Source organism: Tachypleus tridentatus, chromosome 6 (genome assembly GCF_004210375.1).
Source record: "Tachypleus tridentatus isolate NWPU-2018 chromosome 6, ASM421037v1, whole genome shotgun sequence".
Lineage (NCBI taxonomy): Eukaryota > Metazoa > Arthropoda > Merostomata > Xiphosura > Limulidae > Tachypleus > Tachypleus tridentatus.
In genome coordinates, this window is record NC_134830.1 from 10542762 (window position 1) to 10564973 (window position 22212).

At 32.5% G+C, this 22212-nt stretch overlaps 1 protein-coding gene across 2 annotated transcripts in view; it reads left to right on the plus strand.

Annotated features, from left to right (window-relative positions):
- Window positions 1-22212, plus strand: part of Usp5 (ubiquitin specific protease 5) — a 113718-nt gene that overhangs the window by 33328 nt on the left and 58178 nt on the right. For both annotated transcript variants that reach the window (XM_076503292.1, XM_076503293.1), the window contains exons 7-10: window positions 7362-7456; window positions 17408-17601; window positions 18394-18465; window positions 22018-22102. In XM_076503292.1, the coding sequence (XP_076359407.1) occupies window positions 7362-7456; window positions 17408-17601; window positions 18394-18465; window positions 22018-22102 (446 nt within the window). The remainder of the gene's footprint in view (window positions 1-7361; window positions 7457-17407; window positions 17602-18393; window positions 18466-22017; window positions 22103-22212) is intronic.

Below are 22212 nucleotides of genomic sequence, written 5' to 3' on the forward strand. Positions count from 1 at the left end.
TTCTAAGTTCTTCATCAGATATTACCCAAAATTTGGTAATAAAAAAAAAAAAAGAGAAATGGAATTCCATATGAAAAGAATGTGACAGAATGAGTGTTATAAACCTAACTGCTATGTATTAAAAGTTAAAATGTTTACCATTAAAGATAGCCTGTCAGCTTATGTTTAATTAGGTTACCTATTATGTATGCAATGATCAATGGAGGTGTAAAATTTTGGAATCTATTCTAAATATTTTGGAATATTCTTCTGCTTTTAATAGACAATTAAAACTGTAAATACAGTATTGTGATGTATGTTATTAATATTACTTTGTCACTCTGCATTTTTATTAGATGCTCTTTTAGATCTAAAGTGAATAAAATTCTTAAACTGGTTTGAGATGTCACATGTAAGCAACATATTTTGAGTTGATTGATTCACTCAACAGAACCCTTGACTACAAACAAACTATTTAATTATTTCTTTATACATTTAATTGTGGATATATTACAGGTTGAATATCTTGTTGAAATACAAAGGTTTTATTGACCTACAGGGTTTCCAATTATTTATTATGTGGATAGAAAGCAGTAAATGGAGAAAATGTTTAAAAGTAATGTAATGCAATTCTGTGGATAAACCAAGAGGTGTACAACATTCATAATGTTGTATAAAAGTAGTCTCAGTTGTAGTATAAGTGTGAATCTTAGCTTGGTTGGCATGGTGGTGTACTGAGATATATTTTCAGTAGCCTGTTAGGTGCAAGTGGACTTGTTAACAAGGTTTTCATGAACTATTTTGATTTGGTTATATACTAGGAGTTTTTAATTCCAACCAAAACGTAACATTTGTAATAAAGATACAAGGATTAATCATTTCTTATTAAACTGAAATTGAGGAAAGTTCATGAATTTGTTAATGCTTTGTACAGTTAACATGTAGTAATTCTGAATTTATTTTAATGTCTTGTTTCAATGGCTTTCTTTTTCATGTGTATGTAAGTGTTTTTCAGTCAGGTTACATATTGGTCAGTGTATACCAGTGAAGTGCAGAGTCAGCATACTTAGTTATTAACACTTATGTTAATTAACTGCTAGAACCCCTAAAGAATATTTACTATAAATAATGCAAAGAATGAACAACAGAATTTGGTATTCAGAACATGGTTGAATGGGCTCTTAAAGGTCACATATAGTTTGATTATTGGCAAAAGTACCTCCATGGAAGATTTTGATGACGACACAATCAGCATCAGCTTTTTTAACAGTTAGTGTTGTCTCATCCTCCAAGCTGGAACTCGGACAAATGCCTGTGCAGGTACATAAAACATTAAATCAATAATGAGAATAACCCATGCGGTTATCATTGGTATATTTTCTAATGTTAGCATAAAAAATGCTTCACACAGAAGAAATAAGTTTCACTAACAATTTAGCATACAAGGAAATGCTTGATATGCTAATGAACCAACTGCCTCAGTTATGATGACTTAGTGGTACTGCACTAGTGCACTAAAAAAATTAGGTTCAATATGTTGCTGGTTCTGTGTCAATAATATTCTTTTTAAAAGGCATCTAAGTGAAACTGATCTGAAAAATCTCCAGACTTTCTTGAATGAGGAGTACTATTGACATAGATCCAGTAGAATATTATGTCTAATTTGCTTTTTAGCTATTGAAAATATGTAAATTATTTGCAGGAATTAGACCCATAGTTATATTTTTATTTTCTTATGAAACAGACTCCGTGCCTGGCATGTTCAGGTGGTTAAGGTGCTTGACTTGTAACCTGAGGGTCCCAGGTTTGAATCCCTGTTGCACCAAACATGCTCGCCATTTTAGCCGTGGGGGTGTTATAACATTTCAGTCAATCCCACTATTTGTTGTTAAAAGAGTAGCCCAACAGTTGGCAGTGGGTGGTGATGACTAGCTGTCTTCCCTCTAATCTTGCACTGCTAAATTAGGAATGGCTAGCGTAAATAGCCCTCGGGTAGCTTTGTGTGAAATTCAAAACAAACAGACTCTGCCCTCTGCCAATATCCTGAACTTTGCAATGTGTACAAGGAACTATGAAGCATAATGAGAAGTCCTTTAACAACATCCTCACAGTATCTTGTTCATTTGGAGGTTGTCTCAATTTCCATTTTTGGTTGAGCCCAAATTTCTCCACTTCAGCTCCAGGATATCAGGTAGACAGTCATGTTTGCCATCCCTTCTCCTTTTCCTCTCTGTGTCTATGAGGTATTCTCTCTTTTGGGATGTTGCATTGTAGGTGACCCTCCTTTTGTTTGGACACACATGCATATCTCCTTCTTTAGTTACTTCTCAACCAGTGGAAATTCCATCATGATCCCTTCAACCATCCAATTTTCCTTGATTTCACTGAGATTGGGGGTGGCTTATTAGGCTGTATGTATCCTTTTCTTCCTCTCCAGCAGGGGAGAATGGTTTTGTTCTTTCTGTAGTTCCAGTATCATTAGCTTTATAACAAAGAAGGGGAATTCAGATACTGATCTCTGTCTGGTTAGACTCTAGGCTTATGACATTGTATGCCTTTTTGCAGTTCTTGTTCCCCATGTTCTGATTCCTGTGGTTGATCACCTATCACACTCACACCAGGTTGTCTACAGAGTGGTCTCTTCATCCCCATGTTTTTCTGAAAGATGTGTTCTCTATAGGAAACACTTCTTATTTGTATGTGCTTTCCATTCACTGGTATTCTACACATTTTTCCTTATAGCCTTCAGTTCCTTACCCTTCTGGTGTGGAGATAGATGCTTTCAGTCAAAATTGGGAGGGGTCTTCAGCGAAATGCCCATTTTCCAAATTGACTTATCTTCTGGGTCTTTTCCCTCATCCAAACTATACCTTGTTGTGCTCTGCTGTTTTTGTTTTATTGTCCATTCAGATGTTGTTCCCTCTTTTCTGACTTCTTCATTCCAATTTTTATGACATCCTTTACCATTTTTCTTATGTTTTTTATTATCTGGATCTGATATTCCTTTGATGGACTTTGGTTTTCTGGATAAGTTATTTTCCCACCTGTATTCCCTTTCATTTCTGAATTATCTCCATTGTCCAGTTTATTCCCTGCTCTGTTATTTGGCTTATACTGTCTCCTTTCATTGTTCATGGCATTCCTGTTTTCCCTGATCTTTCTCCTACTTAAACCCTACACCCAGCGTAGTTGGATATCTTTGGCAGGTCACTTTTACATATTGTTTCTTCACACCTAATTTGTCATTTAACTCTGTCTCTAGCTGTTCACCTCCTCCACCATTTGGAGGAGATCAGTCAGGCTAGTATGTGGACAACCCCTAAACTATTGTTGTTATTTTTCTGCACAACTTTTATTTGTCTTTATCATCCTCATCCTATATATGCCTGGTTTCCTGTTGTTAGCTAAACACTATATTTCAGGTGCCTACCTGGTTGCAGGTTTTGCCTGGACAGGTATACTGAGTTTTATATCTTAACACTACATCTGTGCCCTTCTCCAGTGCTCACTGGAGTGGTGATGGGGTGCTTCTGTAAAATTACAAGATGCTTTTATGGTGGTGTATCCATATCTGTATATCAGTGTATATATCTTGAGGACCATCACTCATGGACTTCATGAGTGAAACACACAGGAATATTTGCTATCCCTACCAACTAATGATTCTTACAATCCAGGCCTTTCTGCTTTTCAAAATAGGAAAATGCAAATACCTATTGCACTGTCTCTGGCAAATAAATTATTCGAAGTTAATGTTTAAAGGGACAACCAGAGAACTAAAAATTAAAAATTAGGGGAGAGAAATGCATGGTATGGTCCTTCTCAGGGTCTAAGATCTAATGATCCAACTACCAGAAATTTTTGGTGTTGGGGAAACCAGAGTACCCAGAGAAAACTGCTTTCACTGGATAGGCACAACATATTTTACTTGTCCATACAGGAAATTGATATATTGTTAGTTATTCCATGTATATTAAAAACTGTGGTCTGGCTTACATGAATATGTGTTTTGCCAATGTAGTGTGCATGTTTGCAAATTGGGCAAATTCTTTTGTTTATGCATTCCTTAATTTTGGGTGTTTGGGGTAAATAATGCATTCTTTTAGGAAGAAGAGCTCAGTTAGTGACTGGATGTATTCAGATGGGGTGGTTTGGAAGCCTATGTGCTGTTATTATTGTCCTGTTACAAATAACTTATTACTTGCTGTATTTTTGTTTGTCATATTGCACATTACTGCATTGCCATTTGAATATTAGTCTGATGATAGCCTTGCAGATTGTGGTAATAGGTTTTGGAGAGCACCCTTTGTTACTTCCTGTGATATGACATAAATGGTTGATGATGGTAAAAGTTCTGTTGATAATTTTATTAATTTGTGAAAGTTAAACCTAGGAATTAAATATGGTTCATGAATTGTATGGTTATCTTGTTCAGTTGTAATTTCAAGATTTTCATCTTTCTCATGGACTTGTTCATTTTTTTGTAGAAAGCAATTGTTTGTGTTTTGATAAAGTTAAATGCAACATGTCACTTATTACACCATTTCAATACTGTGCTCAGAAAGGCTTGAACTCTGGAAATTGCCATTTGAGTGTTGCTGAATGTGCTCTAGATAGCTATTTTGTCTGCTTATTTGGAGGTTAGTGTGTATGCTGAAATGGGGAAGGATATATCATTTACAAATACGTTATACAATATTGGGTTTAATACTGACCGTTGTGGCACACCTGTAACTAAGAACTTGGTGATACACAGCTTAGTTTATCATAACTTTGGCAGTACAGTGAGTGAGGAAACGCGATATCCACAGTATTAATGGGATCAGGGGGGCTAATATTATGTAGTATGTTTTTTTAACCCATCATGTCATACTGAATCAAACACTTTTTTTATAACTCAAGGAAGGTTGCTGTTGTGAATTATTTTCTATTGACCTTTAGATATTGTTCCAGTTAATTTGACAAGGTGGTCTCAGGTGTGCCTGCATTTTCATTATTATTCAGGATTTTGTTTGCTTCAAGGCAATTCAGTGTATTGGTATTAAGTTTTTCTGTTAGCTTTCCCAGTATGTTTAATAGACTGATGGATCTAAAATTACCAGGGTTAGGTCATTATCTTTCTTAAGTATTACTTTGAATTTAGTAATTTTCCATATCATGAGGTAGTATCCTGATCGTATTTATAAATTATAAATTGCATTTAGGTGCTATAAGTTTGGTTACAAGAAGTGTTTTAAGATTACATTTTAAATCCTGTCTTCACCTGTGTTTTGTGCTTGACTTTCTTTAAATTTATTTCTGAGCAAGATATGGGATGTGTGAATAAATTGTGCAAGTGACTTGGTTGTTGTATGTGCATCAGAAACATTGTCATTAAGATATGTTGATTATTTTCTGTGTGTTTGTAGTGTGTTGTGTCAAAAGATGCTCAGTTAAATGTTACAAATATGCTTTTAAAACACTAAGCGAACAGATCTCCTTGTTTGCTGTCTTTTGATGCAGTTATGTTACTGTATTTAGTTGTGTCAATGTTCCTTTTAAAATGATTTTTTGGTGATTGACTTGAATTTATATCAGAATAGTGCTGACTCTGTATGTGGGCTGTCAGTTAACTTACAGAAGCTGTCCAAGTTATTATCTTGTTGTTTTTTATAAGCTCTCTGATATTGTTGTATTTGTTAATGAATGATTTAAGTGCAGGGTTGCATGTGCTAATGAAGTTTAGTCTTAGTTGTCTTTAACATGTAATTAGCTGGTGTATTTCAGGAGGTAGCTTTTATGGCCTTAAATCAAGGTTATGTTTTGTAGTTGGCAAAGTTTCATTAATTGCTCCTATTATATCAGTTGTAATATTGCTTGCATAATTATCAATCTCACTATGGTTAGTGACACTAACATTTATTGTGTTAGTTGTTTGATAATATTGTTATTTAATTTTAGCCAATTTGAAAGTGAGTAGTCATTTATTGGCAACTGTTGAAGTGTTTCTCTAATGGGGTAAAGGATGAATGATATTGGGTTGTTGTCACCTCTTACATTATGGTGAACTTTAAAATTATGTGTGTATCTGTTAGCTACTGCAGCATGAACTATCACCAGGTTGAGAATGTCTTGGGATCTGGTATAATGTGTGTGAATCATGGAGTTATTATTAATGTTTGTTAAGTAATTGTATTCTAGAAATGTTATTTTAATTGTGGCACACTTTCTTCATAACAGTTGCCTGCTACTTGAACTTTTGATTTTGCACCTTTCCTGTGGGGGATTCTAGCTATTGGGAAGTTGAGGTGGTATCATTTTGGAACTTTTTTTCTAACACTGAAAATGTATTTCCATTAGGCATTTACCTTCTCTCACCCACTCCCCACTGACTTGCTGGTGTTTTGCAGGTTTGTATATGCCAGTTCTCAAACGTGATGATTTTGCTGCAAGAGTGGAATTGGTGGAGGGTGGTCACATGATCAGCACATGTTGCTGAAACAATGCATAATAAAACAGTGGTATAAAAACTGAAGTATCAAATATTCTGTTGTGTAGTTTTGTGCTTAAAAACACCAACTAGTCAACTAAATTTTGGATTATTTAACAGAAATAACTGAAAGTCCAATCCACATAATGATAACATATTAATTTATTTTTTGTATAATATTTTCTACAGGCTATGATTACTGACACAAGTTGTAGGCCTAAGTTCACAGGCATTGTTTCAGTATGGACAGCAATACTAATGTTATGGATACCTAACTTGCATAATTAACTTACATAATTTACATGATAATATGTGTAATAATAGTAAATGTTTCATATTTAAATTTGTTTCCATGTACTGTATAATATTTCCTTATGCTTATTTTTCTTCATATTGTGTCATATGACCTGTAGTGAACAAAAATCTCCAATTTATAACATTAAAAATATAGCAAACAACAGTACAAAAGATTGGTAATTTCATCTTGCTTTATAACCTGAATATAATTTTGTTATAAAGTGAATAAATTGTGATAGTTTCGATAGTAATCTCTCTTAAGCTGAGTATTGGTTTAACTTTCACAGTACTCATGTGCTTTTTAGTTTGATCAGTCATGAAAGTTAGATGTATTGTTAGAAAAGTTATATTTACCAAGCATTTTATTTTGTAAATTACAAGCAGGTGGCCGAGTGGAAAGGAAATACTAGGTGCAGAATTACTGCATAATATCACACTCCATATTTTGACTGAAAATTTGATGTGAATTTGTTTGATTGTTTGTATTTTTCAGTTTTTAATAATACAATAGAATTATAAAACAATATTTGTAAATTTCTCAAACTATGTATCACTTTTTATTTGCTTGTGAGATAACAAATTTGTTAGTAAAATAGTCTACTTGTTCACTTTATAGATGTTTTCTCGTATGATGAAGATGACATGGTTGAAGATCCCAACCTAGCTAAGCATCTAGCTCATTTTGGAATTAACATAACTCAAATGGAAAAGGTATTAGAAACCATATTTAATTGTGTTTTAATATAGATAGGTCATTTTGAGTTTATGGGATGCAAATGGTAACTTGTGCCTAATGTTTGTTTCAGACATTGAGTAACCTATCGCTATTCCTGATTTTGAAATTTTGGCAAAATAGTTTATTTACATTAAATAAGAAATTAGGATTAGCCCTTTGCTGACCAGTAGGTGTTACAATCATTTCAAGTGTATATTAACTCAGCCATCAAAATCCAACTATAAACAGTATAATTTTAATTCTAATTCAACAGTTTTTTACTGAAAAATATTGTTAATACTTTAGCATTACGTAATGCTCTAAAAATGTATGGATAAGAAGATTCCTGAGTTTCTGTTTAAAAACTATTTATTAAAAACTTGAATTATGGAAGAAACATGAGTAATTGTTAAAACGTTATTTTGTAAGTGTTTACCTGGGATTATCTGCCTTCATAGAATAAAATCACTTGGGAATGCATCTCTATCTGAAATACAGGTTTCAAAATTTTGCCTGTTTTGGTAAACTTGCACTTTATAGAAGTTAAATCTATTTTGTGAGATGGTATGTATTTCATATATCTGTAAAACTAATCCAAGTATTATGTTACTTCATTTATAAAATTTAGTTCAGTATTTATTTTAGAAAATACTAAAAGCTGTTTAAAAATGAACTTTTGCTAATCCAAGGTTGTACTGAGGCAGAGTTCATGATAATGCTCCACAAATACAAAATGCTGATGTTGGTTTTTGTAAAGTAAAAAGGAAGTGTTAAATTAATTACTTTAATGAAATCAACAAACAGGTGAAGCATTATAATCACTTTATTATGTTTATATAATATGCAAAAAAATTAAAACCATGACAGGTTAGTTAAAGGAACATGGTCAAAAGAGATTTGTGTTGTTAGATTTAAAATCTCAATAATTTCCAACTTATTTAATGAAGAATGGGAGTCCTATGGTATATGAATTGTAAGAAAGAAAATAATTCCAGCTTTCAGACAATATATTTATGGCTATTAGCTTTAGAAGTTTTAGAAAAATTTTGCAAAAACTTAAGTTTGTTGAATTTTACAGATTTCACAAACTTCAAAAATTACTGCTTTCAAACTGTTTGAGCTATAAAACAAGCAAGACATGCATCGAGGCCTCAAATTTGTTTTGTATATTTATCTGTTTTACTTGCATAGGGGAGAAGTTTGAATATTGTTACTCCAGAATAAAATCGTTTGTTTGGAGATCAGGAGGATTGGAACTAGTGCTAGTAATTTAGATTATTATTTTACCTGAAACAAATATTAATAAATTATATCAAACAATTTTTTTAATTGAAACATTGTAGCTGTAGGTTTATTTTGTTTAAGAGGGGGAGATATTAAAAACACAGTAAACAAACAACTTAAAGATAGTATTTTGAAATACTTTTCAACTAATGAAAGATCTGGAAATTCTTTTTAATTTCATTATGTTCTTGATATATTTGATAATGTTTTTTAAGTTATGATCATTTAAAAGTTTAAAAATATCCTTGTTTAGTAAGGCTTCTAGTAAGGATATTTAGATTTAGTGGGCATATTAAGCTAAGGCTTGTGACAGCAAATTGATTGGATGACACAGTTCCTTTTTGATGAATATATATATGTGTGTGTGTGTGTGTGTGTGTGTGTGTGTGTGTGTGTGTTTATACCTAGGCAATACATACAAAAACTTCTCATTTGATGAAAACAAGCTATAAAAGTGCAACTTGCATCTAATATCATTGACAAAAATCACACTACAATGCCTGACAAAAATAAGTGTTACTGTTTCAAATGTTGAGGTCATTGTCCTAAATTTGAAGTTACATTGCATTTGTATGATTCACTATTACAGAGTCAAATATTTTAATTAGGAAATTAAGTTATGATATCAAATGTACTGTTGAATACCAAATAAGCTAAACACTGGTTTAATATATGAAATAGAACTTTCTAATCAATCAAAATATAATTATAAGATTATTTGTGTGTGGCATTATATATTCTGCTGCAAACCTAAATAAGTGTGATGAATTAAACTGTTGAATGATCAGTTTATTATATTATTAACATGAAATTAATTTTTGTTTTATATGTAAAGTGATTAATACTGCTTAGAGATCTGGTTAAAACATTGTGACATTTCACATTTAAATTAACAATTGAATTCTATGTATCATTATAAAATTTACTTAACGGCAACATTTCTTGTACGTTTTAAGTTTATGATACGTACCTAGGTATCAATATTCAGAAAAACAAAATGAAAGTTCATGTTTTATAGTTTATACATAGCAAAAAACTAGCAAGGTTTGAAACTAACAATATATTATTGCATTTTAACTTTCATGGCAAATCACACTTGTCACATGAGGCTCACTCGATTGCAGTAGTAATGTGTAACAAAAACATGTGTACTAAAATTTAGAAATATCATAGATTTAGGTTGTCACTAAAAATAGCTTTTATACTGAATAAATAGGATGCAGAACTATATGATGTTAAACATGTAGTTTGTCACATATTTCTTATTACTTGAATATATTTGAAATTGTTTATAGTGTTAAATTATTTTAGTTATTAGTGAGAATAAAATTTGAAGTAGATGTAGTGGACTATTTCCATGACAAATGTATATGTTTATATAGTTTAACAAATCATGTAGTTGAAAACATTTGTGAGATTTTCAACTTTGGTCCTAGTTTCTTTTGAACATAAGATTGAAATCAGTCTGATTGCTACATGTAAGCAAATACAAATTCTTTATGCCAAAAAATTTTATACTTACCATTACAGTTCCAATACTTTTAGCATACAGAATGAATGGGCAACTGTGTATTTTGAAATGGTCACTTCAGAGTTTAATGAGTAGACATATTTTGTCCAAAGCTCGCTATTACTAAAAAATGACCCTCATGGGTCATAGAATAGAGACTGGGAAAAGGTAGTGAATTTTATGTTTTAGAAAGGCATAAGAAAATGGTTATCTCCTATTTATTCTTCATTTTATTTTTTTACAACAGTGAATGCAAATATTTTTCTTCTGTGATTTAAATTTTGAACAGGATTGTGTTGTTTTTGATGTAATAATGTTTTGGTGATTTAAGTTAAAATTTAAAAATGTAATCTTTATGCACCATTATAAACAAATTGATATATTTCTTTTGTTGTGTATGTTTTGACAGTGTCAGTAATGGGGATGAAGTTAGCAGTCATACTGAAATTTCTCAATATGACACTTGAGCAAATTATGACTTATGATACAACTTGCTTGGCTGTATTAAAAAAAAAAAGAATCATGTTTCTGAACTTCACATTTTATTATACGTGATAAATTTCAAGCGTAGTTCAGTTGTTCAGAGAAAGATCTGGGAAAAGGGTAAATCTGTGGAAAAAATGTTTAAAATAGTGCCATCATTCAGAGTCATTATGACAGCATGACAGTAAAGGAATAGGCTATTGTGACTTGAGTGTCAAAAAGGCCACAAATTGGTTCATCAGTTCCAGATAAAAGAAAATGAGTAAAAAAAAACTGACTAGTGCATAGCCTTCCCAGGACAACTTCCTTCTTGTGATTCTTATGGAAACAAGATGGACAAAGAGTGACAGGAGGTTTGATATAGAAAAGCTTGTTATCACATTGCTCACTCCAAGTCGATCACCAACTGGTGCAGAGCCAAATCTTGAATACAGGACTATAGTCCACATATGGGACAGGCATGGCAGTAATAGCACCAGAGCAGACAAACTTAACTACAGTATCAGTGAGCTTGTTCCTGTGAATACCAATGTGGCTTGATATCCAGAAGAACTGGATAGAAATGGAAGATAAAGAGAAATAGGCCAATCAGTTTTGAATATCAAGAAGAATAGGGTGAGAACTAATGTGAAATGATTCCAGGACCAGTAAGAGCTAAGCAAGTTGGTATAAATAGTACAAATGGTGTACTCCATAGCTTCTGCATGATCTAGGAAAAGAGAAATGACATACAAATTGGCATTGAACACATTAACTGTAGAGGGGATCTTGTGTGCAACCACTGAATCACAACAAACCATGGCAGAGCCCAAAGAGTCACTTGATTTCAAACTCTCTGTATAAATGGGAATGGAAGAATGGCTTAGAAGACAGTACTTCCAATTGGGAGTCTTCACCTTCCTTAGATGACTCAAAGAAAGGTCACAAGCCATGGTTGGATAGGCTGACCAATGGAGACAGCAGTGTCATCCAAGGAAAGACCCAATTCAGCCAGCTGTGCCTGAACGTGAAGGCAAAATGGAAGAATGGCAGACTATCTATTCCAAAAAAACATAGTCCACTGAGGAAGGAAGACACAACCCCAGGTGGGATGCTGTGGTAAGGATTAAAGTTTTCAAAGTATACATTAAAGAAAATTCTGGACTGAAGAAGTGCAGAAAACTCCATGCAGAGCTGAAGCCTGGGGTGGTGAATAGGGTCCAACATGTTCAAATCAGAGGTCCAGGCAGACCCATAGTACCAGTATAGATCAAATTAGGGCACAACATATCTTCAGCATAGAACACCAATCCACTCCCCAAGACTTGATAGAGAGGACAAGGAGGATGTTCAGTGCCCTTGTATATGTGATGCATGGTTGCTTGGTATGTGGAATGATGGTCAGTTTATGATCAAAGATAAGCCCCAAGAACTTGCTTCAGGGACCACAGGAAAAATAACATCACTGAGACAGAGCTCGGGATCAGGGTGAATACCCCATTGACGACAAAAGTGCATGCAAACATTTTAAAGAGAATATAGGTAAAGCCATATGATGTGGTCCACTTCATTAAACTATTGAGGGCAGTCTGAAGCTGCTGCTCAATAAACCTCATGCTCAGTGACCTACAAGAAATGTGGAAATTATTGACATAAATTCCATTTACAATAGTAGAAGGAAGTTGTGCAGTGATTGCATACATCTTCACACTGGAAAAGAATGGAAAAATGTCAAGCCCTCGTGGACTTGGAATTACTAGTCCATTAAAAAATATTAAATAAAACTTAGGTAAATGGCCACGTAACCATTATAAGTGGAGGTACTGCAAAATGCAGTACCTCCATGTAGTACTGTAAGCCTTTTCACATTAAAATAGTATGTAAAAAAGATATTACTGCCTGAGAAAGGCTTCTGTGATCAACATTTCAAGTTGAATAAGGTGATCCACAGTGGAATGCTGTTGTTGAAACCTCTAAGATCTTAAAGGGACAGCTTATTAAAGCAGTTGGATGATAGTTTGAAGGAATCATGGGAACATTCCCAATCTTAAATAAATGGAGGAAGGACAATAACTAAGTGCCAAGCATCAGGTAAAGCATTCTCCTGCTAGATCTGGTTAAAAACAATAAACAAAATAGCAAGAGAGGCAGGAGAGAGATGGCACAACATTTCAATGTGAATATCATATGGTCTTACCAATGTCCTGCAGACCAGTGAAGACCAAGCATGAGATACACCAGTGTAAAAGGGCAATTATAGTCATAGAAATGATTGAACTGAAAGGAAAGAGGCAATTGTTCTGCCTGAGTCTTGATATCTAAGAAGGTGGGGGGTGAGGCAGAAGTGGTAGATGCATGAGAAAGCTCTTGCCAAGAGTATCAGCAACTTCCTAGCCATTGAAGAACAAAACTAAAAGAGTGAGAAAAGTATACTTCTCATTGACCTTCCAAATGTTGTCTCATATGATTTTGGAACTGGTGGCATAAGAGATGCTGGTTGTGAACTTAAACTAAAATTCCTTCTGGCTTTGATGTCTTACTAAGCATGTGCACAGGCTTGCTGAAAAGCATTGCAGTTTGAAAGTGTGGGATAACCTACAAAAAGATATTCAGACCTGTTTTTAAGACTTTCGTGCCATTTGGCAGGTAGGACTCCACCAATGATCAGAATACCATTGAAAACATATTGAGGTCTTAGGAATAGATTGAGCAGCTACCTAAACAAGGTAGCCAGTCATTGCTGGCACACAGTTGTCTATTGATGGCATGTAGACAATGATAGGAACAGGTTCCAAGAGAGCAGTAAAAGAGGGCCAGTTAATCTGGTGTAGCTTTCACTGAGGAATGCAGGTTGGGTGGCATCAACAATGGCCAATCTCCCTTAAAATTATAGAAAAATGTCAACCCTCTAAGAGCAGGAAAAGATATCAGTAACAGTAAAACAGTGACTATGAGCATGAAAATATGTATAAGAACCAGTATTGGTGAGAGAAGGATTGTGACCTGAGAGCATACACTCTATGGAACAACCTCAACCATCAATATAACCACCACCCTGCAGGGAATTATGCCCATTAAAGTAACTTATGATTAAAAATGGAGATGGCAACTGTTCAATGAGAGCATCAAGGTCTGATAGATCACAGGTCTCTCCTGGAAAAAGTAGAGAGAACAAACAGTGATGTTATGACAGGATGGGCACATACTGGTCAACCAGTATTGCCACCCCTCCATGGACTTGTCCTTCACACAGCCTGTCATTTCAGTATAAAAAAAACTGCTTAAAGAGAACTATATTGACAGGTTTTAGAAATCTTTCCTGTAAGAAAAGACAAACAGGACAATAGGGATCAGTCAAGGCCATCCAGATTAGAGTGGAAACCTTGACAGTTCCACTGTATCAGTGTGGCCAAATCTGTGTTAGGTTTATGGGAGACCCTTTGTGAAGAAATAATGGAAATTTTTTATACAAAATAACAATGAAAGAATACCTAAACTGAAGAAGTATTACTTGATATTAAGAGCATTTTACCACTTATGAATTTAATTCCTCAATATTCAATTTGTCAGTACTTAGACTGCAGTAAGGACCATAATTTAATATTGTTGAAGAAGCTGCAGAAGCAGAATAGAGATTTGCAAGTCTCATTCCAGTTCAAAGACCAACCTCAGATAAAACTGTAAATGATATAGATAAAGAAAGCAGTGAAAATAATTGCTTTTATTTGTACAAATAAGGCACTGGAAAGACTTGTGCTTCCTCAGAGAATGTCTTGACATTGTAGTTTCATATTGCAACTGATGGGCTTACTACAGTTCTTTTCAAAAGAAGTTAAACCATACACACTAGTTTTAAGTTTCTGGTTGCTAGGTATTTCCCCTTCTAACATGAAAACTACAACTTCTGATGCAAATGCAATTCATGACCCTCAGCTTATAATTATTGATGAAGCAGCAGTTATGTCACACTCTGTTGTATAGATCTTCTTAAAGTAATTATGGAGAGTAATAAAGCATTTGGAGGAAAGCCAATTTTGACAAGAAGATTTTAAGCAAACTTTGTCGATGGTGCCAAAGGGAACAAAAACACATAATAAAAGCATACATCAAAAGGAACCTACTTCAGCAAAAATGTATACAATTTCAAGTAATCAAAAACATGAGAACAGGAGAAAATCATTACTTCAGTCTATGGCAACTTCAAAGGGTGATGGAACTATTTATCAAACGATTCATAGCTCCCACAATGTACAATAGAATTACTCCCTCGCACAATAGAGAATAATTTTATAATACAAGCAGTTTTTGTTTGTGCAATCAATACTGAAAATGTAGAAGAATATAGTAATAATAAAGGCAACTAAAAACAAAGGTGATCTTCTATCAGATAATGAAAGAAATGAACTATTCCCAGACACTTTAAAAACATATTACAGCACTGTTACTGATGGTGAAGGAAGCTTTAATGTTTTCCAGAGAAAAGTTTTAAATTCTCTTAACTCCATTAGTTACGTCTCCAAATTACTTTGACCTTATATTGAAAAAGGTGTTAAGATAATGCTTTTAGAGAATGTGGATATGAAAAAATGAACATTACAATGAAAAAATTTTTAGTTAAGGACTTAACTCTCTCAACAGTAGCTTGGTCAATTTGAGTGACCATGTGACCTTTTTGTACTCCTATAAGGTTTTTATACATTTGATACTTCTAACTTTTAATATAGTATATATATATCTTTACAAAATTTGGCAGTTCTTCAGTAAACATTCACAAGAGTTAAATTCTTTTGTAATTCAGCAGCATCCTTTTCACAGTTAGCAACACTCAAGACCTTGAGCTTATCAGCACATTTTAGTAATTTATTGACCAATCCTTCATGAATGTCAATGATGTAAATCAAAAAAAAGTAAAGAATCACCTAAGACTGATCCATGAGATACCCCACTTGTAACATTAAGCCAGTTTGACTGAACCCCATTTATAACTCTTTGCTTTTTCCATTGAACCACTCTTCTATCCAATTAGCTAACTTAATCCCCCACTCCTGTAAAGATAATTTATTTTACAAGCCTTCTACATAGAATCTTGTTAAGTGTTTTTTGATAATCCAGATACAATAAATCTACAGTCTTACCCTCATATAAGCAGTAACTTTTTCAAAGAATGACAAAAGATTTTTCCTTAATGAAACCATGTTACTTATTCAATAAAATTCTAAGCTTTGTTAAAGGCATTGCAAAGTATCTTTTGTCAGATTATCCAAAACTTCCCACAACTGATGTATGGCTTAAAGGCATATAATTACTGGGGCAGTTTTTATCATCTTCCTTGAAAAGAGGCATGACATTAGCTAACTTCCAATCCTTTGAAATCTGTTCACTGTTTAAGGAATAGTAGAAATGTGGCTCACATATCCAATTCTTTTAAACCTCCTTCAAAACCCTTGGGGAAATATCTGGCCCAAGAGCCTTATTGTTATTTTAACTTCCTGATTTAGTAAACTTAGAATTAATGCCATCATGTTGTTTGATCTTGTTTTTAACTATAAAATTTTAAGCAAGATGTTAACCCTCTCTTAAAGGCTCTTACGACAATGTTTATTTTTTCCTCTACCACCTTCATAAGACAAAGAGTATTTACTGAATGTGATGGAGGTCACATTCTACAAGCTTTCTCTTTTTGATTCTGTATTTGTATTTTCTCTGCACTAGACCATCCATCATATCCTCTGCAGAATTCTAGCTCTTTGTAGTATGTAAAAATTTGGATTAGTTCCAGTAATGACAAAAAAAAAAAAGGTTTCAAGGCTATACTGATATTGTTTGCAATTCTTTACATCAAAATTATATTCCAAACTACTTAGGAGCAAAGCTAACACAAGCATCTTTGTCCTGCACAATAACATTGTAAAAAAATATATTTTTTTACAGTTGTAGACAACCTCATACTTAACACCCTTCAGTTGTAGACAACCTCATACTTGACACTCTTTAAGACAAAAAATTATGAAAACTAGTAGAAATGCTGCCCTACAGGCAGCTGTTTGTGTTGGTTGTAACTAGTTGTAGTATTTATATCTCACTGGAAAAAAAGTTTAGAAAAATTATAATTCTTTTTTAAAAAGGAATTTTTTTTGTAGGAAGTACTACATGGGAAAAGTGTTCAGATTATGTTGTTTGGTAATTCATTGCATCAGAATGATTCAATGTTCAGTGCTCAAACTTTTCATAAATATGATAATGTTTTTGTATGTTAAAAGTGTTACCATTTATTGAAAAAGTAATAATTTTTTTGAAAACTCCATTTTCTCTGTACTGTATTTAAAAATTGCATCAATAAAGATATAACAAAACCCTCACTTTGAGTCCTAGTGAAAATCGTGTTCTTGTTCTGAGGACAGTACTTTTATTTAAACTGTGTTGTGTTGTAAAGAAATGGCTGTTGCACATACCACAGTTATTTTTCTAATTGTCTGCATCTTGAATACCTAAAGTGTTAAATATTTATGGAATTTTGTTTGTGACATTCAATAGATGGCATGGGAGTTTTGGTTACATACATAGATATTGATGTACATGCTATGTCTGTTATAGTAAAATGTTTGTAAGGGTAACAGAAACAGGAAAAAAGTTGTAAACTTAGTAAAAACAAGTGTATATCATTGTAACTGGGATTTTGTCTCCTTGTTAGACAGAGAAATCAATGATTGAGTTGGAGATTGACATGAATCAGAGGATAGGAGAATGGGCTATTCTTCAGGAATCTGGTAGCCATTTGGTTCCAGTGTATGGTCCAGGGTACACAGGATTAGCAAACCTTGGAAACTCTTGCTATATGAACTCTGTTATGCAGGTGGTTTTCTCCATCCCCGATTTTCAAAAGATGTGAGTTTCTTTGAATTACAAAGTTTTATTTGTCACACATTAACTATTGTAGCTGCACTATTTTAACATGGAGTATATATGGAAGATTAGAAGGTCTTTGAATATTGAAATACAGTTAATTGATGAGACAAAAGTAGGCAAGTAATGATAGAGTCATGTGTGTTAACATTCCAAATAGATTGTTTTCCAGATAAGCAGTTGCAAGAAGTTAATGATGTAAGCTATCTTATATATTTTCAGATAAATAATTTCTCAAAGTTTATACATTTTAATTATTTTTATTTGTATTTATCTAGAGTTTAGAAATGTACCTAGTATTTGTCCTGATTTTTTTAGAAATAAAGATACAGAGAATAATAAAAATAGAAAAGTATACAAGAAGTAACCCTAAGTAACTAATAAACCATAATATATCTTTCAAAACATTTCTGTTATAAGTTCTTACCTTTTGATAATTCAAAATTCAAAATAATAATTATTCAGACATTTTAGGTTATGAAAAACAAAATTTTTTGAATTATTAAACAAAGTTTTTATTCAACATTTGTCCCCACTGGTATAGCAGTATCTCTATGGAGTTACAACTCTAAAATTGGGGGTTCGATTTCCCTCGGTGGACTCAACTGATAGCCCAGTGTGGCGTTGCTACAAGAAAAACGCACATTCATTCATCATTTACTTGAAATTAATGTTTTTTCAAATAATTATTATTTTTCCGAAATTATTCCCCAGTGGATTATCACAGTCCTGTTACATCCATAATTTCAACCTTTATATACCTTTTATTAACAGATATTTTGAAAATGCAGAGAGAATCTTTGACTCTGTTACAGCAGATCCTGCCAGAGACTTCACTGTACAGATGTAAGTTTGTTCAGTTTTGTAACTTAGTTAAGTGGAATGAATATTTAAATTTAAAAATGTATGTTTTTTAATTCTCTCGTTTGTTTTGAAGTAATTGATATCTGTCTTGTGATTATGAAAGCTCTTTGTTTGGCTAATTAATATAACACAAAACAAAAAAGATGCTGTTTCAAGCAGTCTGCTTTCTTATAGTAGCACAACAAAATTCCATTTCATTTATCAGTAGTGCATTTACAAAGTTAAAAATATTTGAAATTTAACAACAAAATAAGAAACTACAAGTTTCTTCACCTAAAGACATTTTCATGTTTATATGATTGCATTATTTTGAACATAAAGTTATAGAGCTTGAGGTGTTACCCACACACAGAATTGCATTTAAACATTTCTTTAATTCTATTAGAGGTAAGAAGTTCACCCAAGTATTTTTTTATAAAATCTATTGATGAACTCCCTTAAATTTTACGTGAATAGTCTTACGATTATGTAGTTTTTAGAACCTTAATATATTTAGTTTTGACTTTTCTTTTATTTATAATAAAACATTCATTATTTAATGTTGTTATTTGCACTTTGAATAGTTCACATGCAATGTGATTTTTATTTTAAGTTTAAAAATACCATGTTCTGTCTCTGTTTTTATATTTCATTTGTATAATCTCTAGGACCTCCTAAATGAATATCAAAAGTGTTTTAAGGTAAAAGTTCATATTTTGTTTTCCATTTTCTCAGTTATATCATTAACTTTATATATAGTCCTGATATGGTCAGGTGGTTAGGGTACTCAACTCTTAATTTCAGAGTCACAGGTTTAAATCCCTGCCACGCCAAACATGCTTGACTTTTCAGCTGTGGGGGCATTATAATTTCATAGTCGATCCCACTATTCATCGATAAAAGTGTAGCCCAAGAGTTGGCAGTGCAAGGTGATGACTAAATGCCTTCCTTCTAGACTTATGCTGTTAAATTAAAGACTGTCAGTGTAGATAGTCCTTGTGTAGCTTTGTGCACAATTCAAAATACAGATGTCATCATATATGTACAGTGCAGTAAAATGTTTAAAATCAATAAATATTTGGAATGTATTTGAAACTTCTTTTTGTCATATGAATAATTTCACTTCTTTATCTTTCCACTTATAGTGTATTTTTAATTATATTTTCTGTTCTTTGTCTTTTATTCCAACAGTGGTTTCAACATTGTCAATGTTTCCCCACAATGCTCTGTTATTATATAGGGCAACTCTTGTGCACAGATTTGAAACATCTAGCTTACTCATGCAAATGTCATCTTGCTTAAATATTTTGACAAGACAAGCTACAACAAATTAAATGTGTAAATATTTTAAAATGAAAGAATAAATAATTAAGATATGAATGTAAAAGCTAAATGCAATCTAACTGTTTAGCAAATTAATGCATATAAAGAGAAACCTCTACATGTGTAGGGATCTATGGTATAAAATAGACATTTAGTCCATTGTTCTCTTCAGGCTCTAACTGAATAGTGCAAAATCTGTTCTTTATATTGGTTATAAACATGTCATTTAACTTCAAACTGTCATATGATAACACTGCCTTGACTTTGCAAGTGGCCGTGGCTTACCTTAAACTTAGAAATATTAGAATGTTATTTCACCTAGATAGTTCATTAAACACTAACAGTTACAAGGATATCAAGGGAAAAAGTCCTTAGTAGGAATTTGTTACAGACCATCAGATGGAACTGATTAAGTTAGTGAGAAACTTTACAGTGAGATTAAGCTTTCATATGTTAAACAGTAACAGAATGTATGGTAAGCATGTGAAGAAGACATGTTTAATGATATCGTTGAAAGGAAACATTATAACAGAAAAGGCTAAATCACAAGTATAAACCATTGTGTATTTTAACAAAAAATAAAGTGATAAATGTAGATGATTAGCTTAATAATAACAGGGACAAGTGTTTAGTGATCATTAAAAAGGAAAATGCTTTCTCTAACTCTCTTTACACGGGCTTGGTCGAACTGACTGACCACTTGACCATTTTGTACTCATTTAAAGGCATTATAGTTTTGATGCTGCTAACTTTTAATATAGTATGTGTATCTTAAGACTTCTTTTCAGTAAACGTTATAAGTCTTTCACGTAGAGAAAAATCAGGCTTGTAGTGTAATATATTTAATAAATTAAAAATGAAAAATTTGTTTATAAATATATCATGTTTTTTATTTTATTTTTGGGTGGCCTGAGTACAAAATGACTTTCATGTTGACATTAAAAATACTTATCTTCATATCAAAAATCCAAAATTTCATGTGTATAATATCTAAAACCTTTTAAATACATATCAAATGTTTGTTGTTAGTGAAACTTTGTATTTTATCTGTTTTTTTTACTCTATACCAGATTGACCAACCTTATAATCACCAAAAAATTGAAATAAATCTAAATTACACACTTTTCCTTTTCAGAATAACTTCATGTTGTAACATGAAACTATATTCATTTATCCTAAGTAGCTTTTATCTTGTAACAGTATACATTTATACTTAAGTTTTATTGCCCAACTGACATTTAACTTTAAACTTGCAAGAAGATAATAAATATTTGGCAGTGTTACAGTAGTGACAAAAAAAATCTTTAGAGGCTCTACTAATGTTATCTTACAATTATTTACATCAAAATTATATTCCAAATCACATAGGAACATAGTTAACACAAGGGTGTTTGTCCTGCACAATAATATTGCAAAAATATATTTTTTACAGTTGTAGACAACATCATACAAACGAGAGTAGACAATGTGATGTTTGTTTGATCATTTTGTAGGCTAATTGGAATAAAAAGATGTAAAAAACTACAGCAGGTGCACAAAACTTTTTGTGAGAAAATGTAATTAGAAATCATGAAAAGTTCATGTATTTACAAAAGCCAGCGTTAAAATTAGAATTTGAGGTCGTATTTGAACAGGTCTTGTTGAATGTGTTCTGAAAACACACAGTTTTACATATTTTTCTGTTGTCTAATAAAAGATGTAACAAATTAACAACATTTAAAAGGAGATCCACTTTTCCTTGTCCCTGAACACATGGTGAATACAAAGAAATTGTGTATTTAAAATGTCTTGTCCAAGGACAACTAAATTTGATAATACTACAGTATTTTTAGGAAAGTTTGGACATTATACAATGCTTGAAAATCCACACTGAAGATGGTTCAATATTATTTACATCATTGTATGTTCTGGACAGTGTTTACTGATTTTTGTAATACCCTGCTCACTATTATTGGTTTTGTTCAAATTACAAATGTTGTATTTTGACAAAAAGAGATAAAAAAGAAAAGTGTAAGCTTTAATAGTCTGTGAGAAAAGCAGTTTGTCTAACCGTAATATGGTTTTGAAATATCTTGTATCATGTCCAAACTTTACTGAATAACGTGGGATTTTCTATATAATCACACATATATATGTAAAAAATGTGTTTGCATATTGACAAGAGTTTCTGAGAATGCTTCAGTATATTAAATTTGAATCTGTTTAACTTGAAAATAAATAACTTTCTCCTAGGGCAAAATTGGGTCATGGATTACTATCAGGTGATTACTCAAAGCCACCACCAGATGACACTGTTGATGCAAATATTTCAAACAAGGTAAGATTACAGCACTAAATGTGAATGTAATTCAGTTACCTAAAACCTGATCAAGAAAAAAATATTGAAAAATGTCATTGTTTGTAAAACAATCAATTTGCACACAAAAC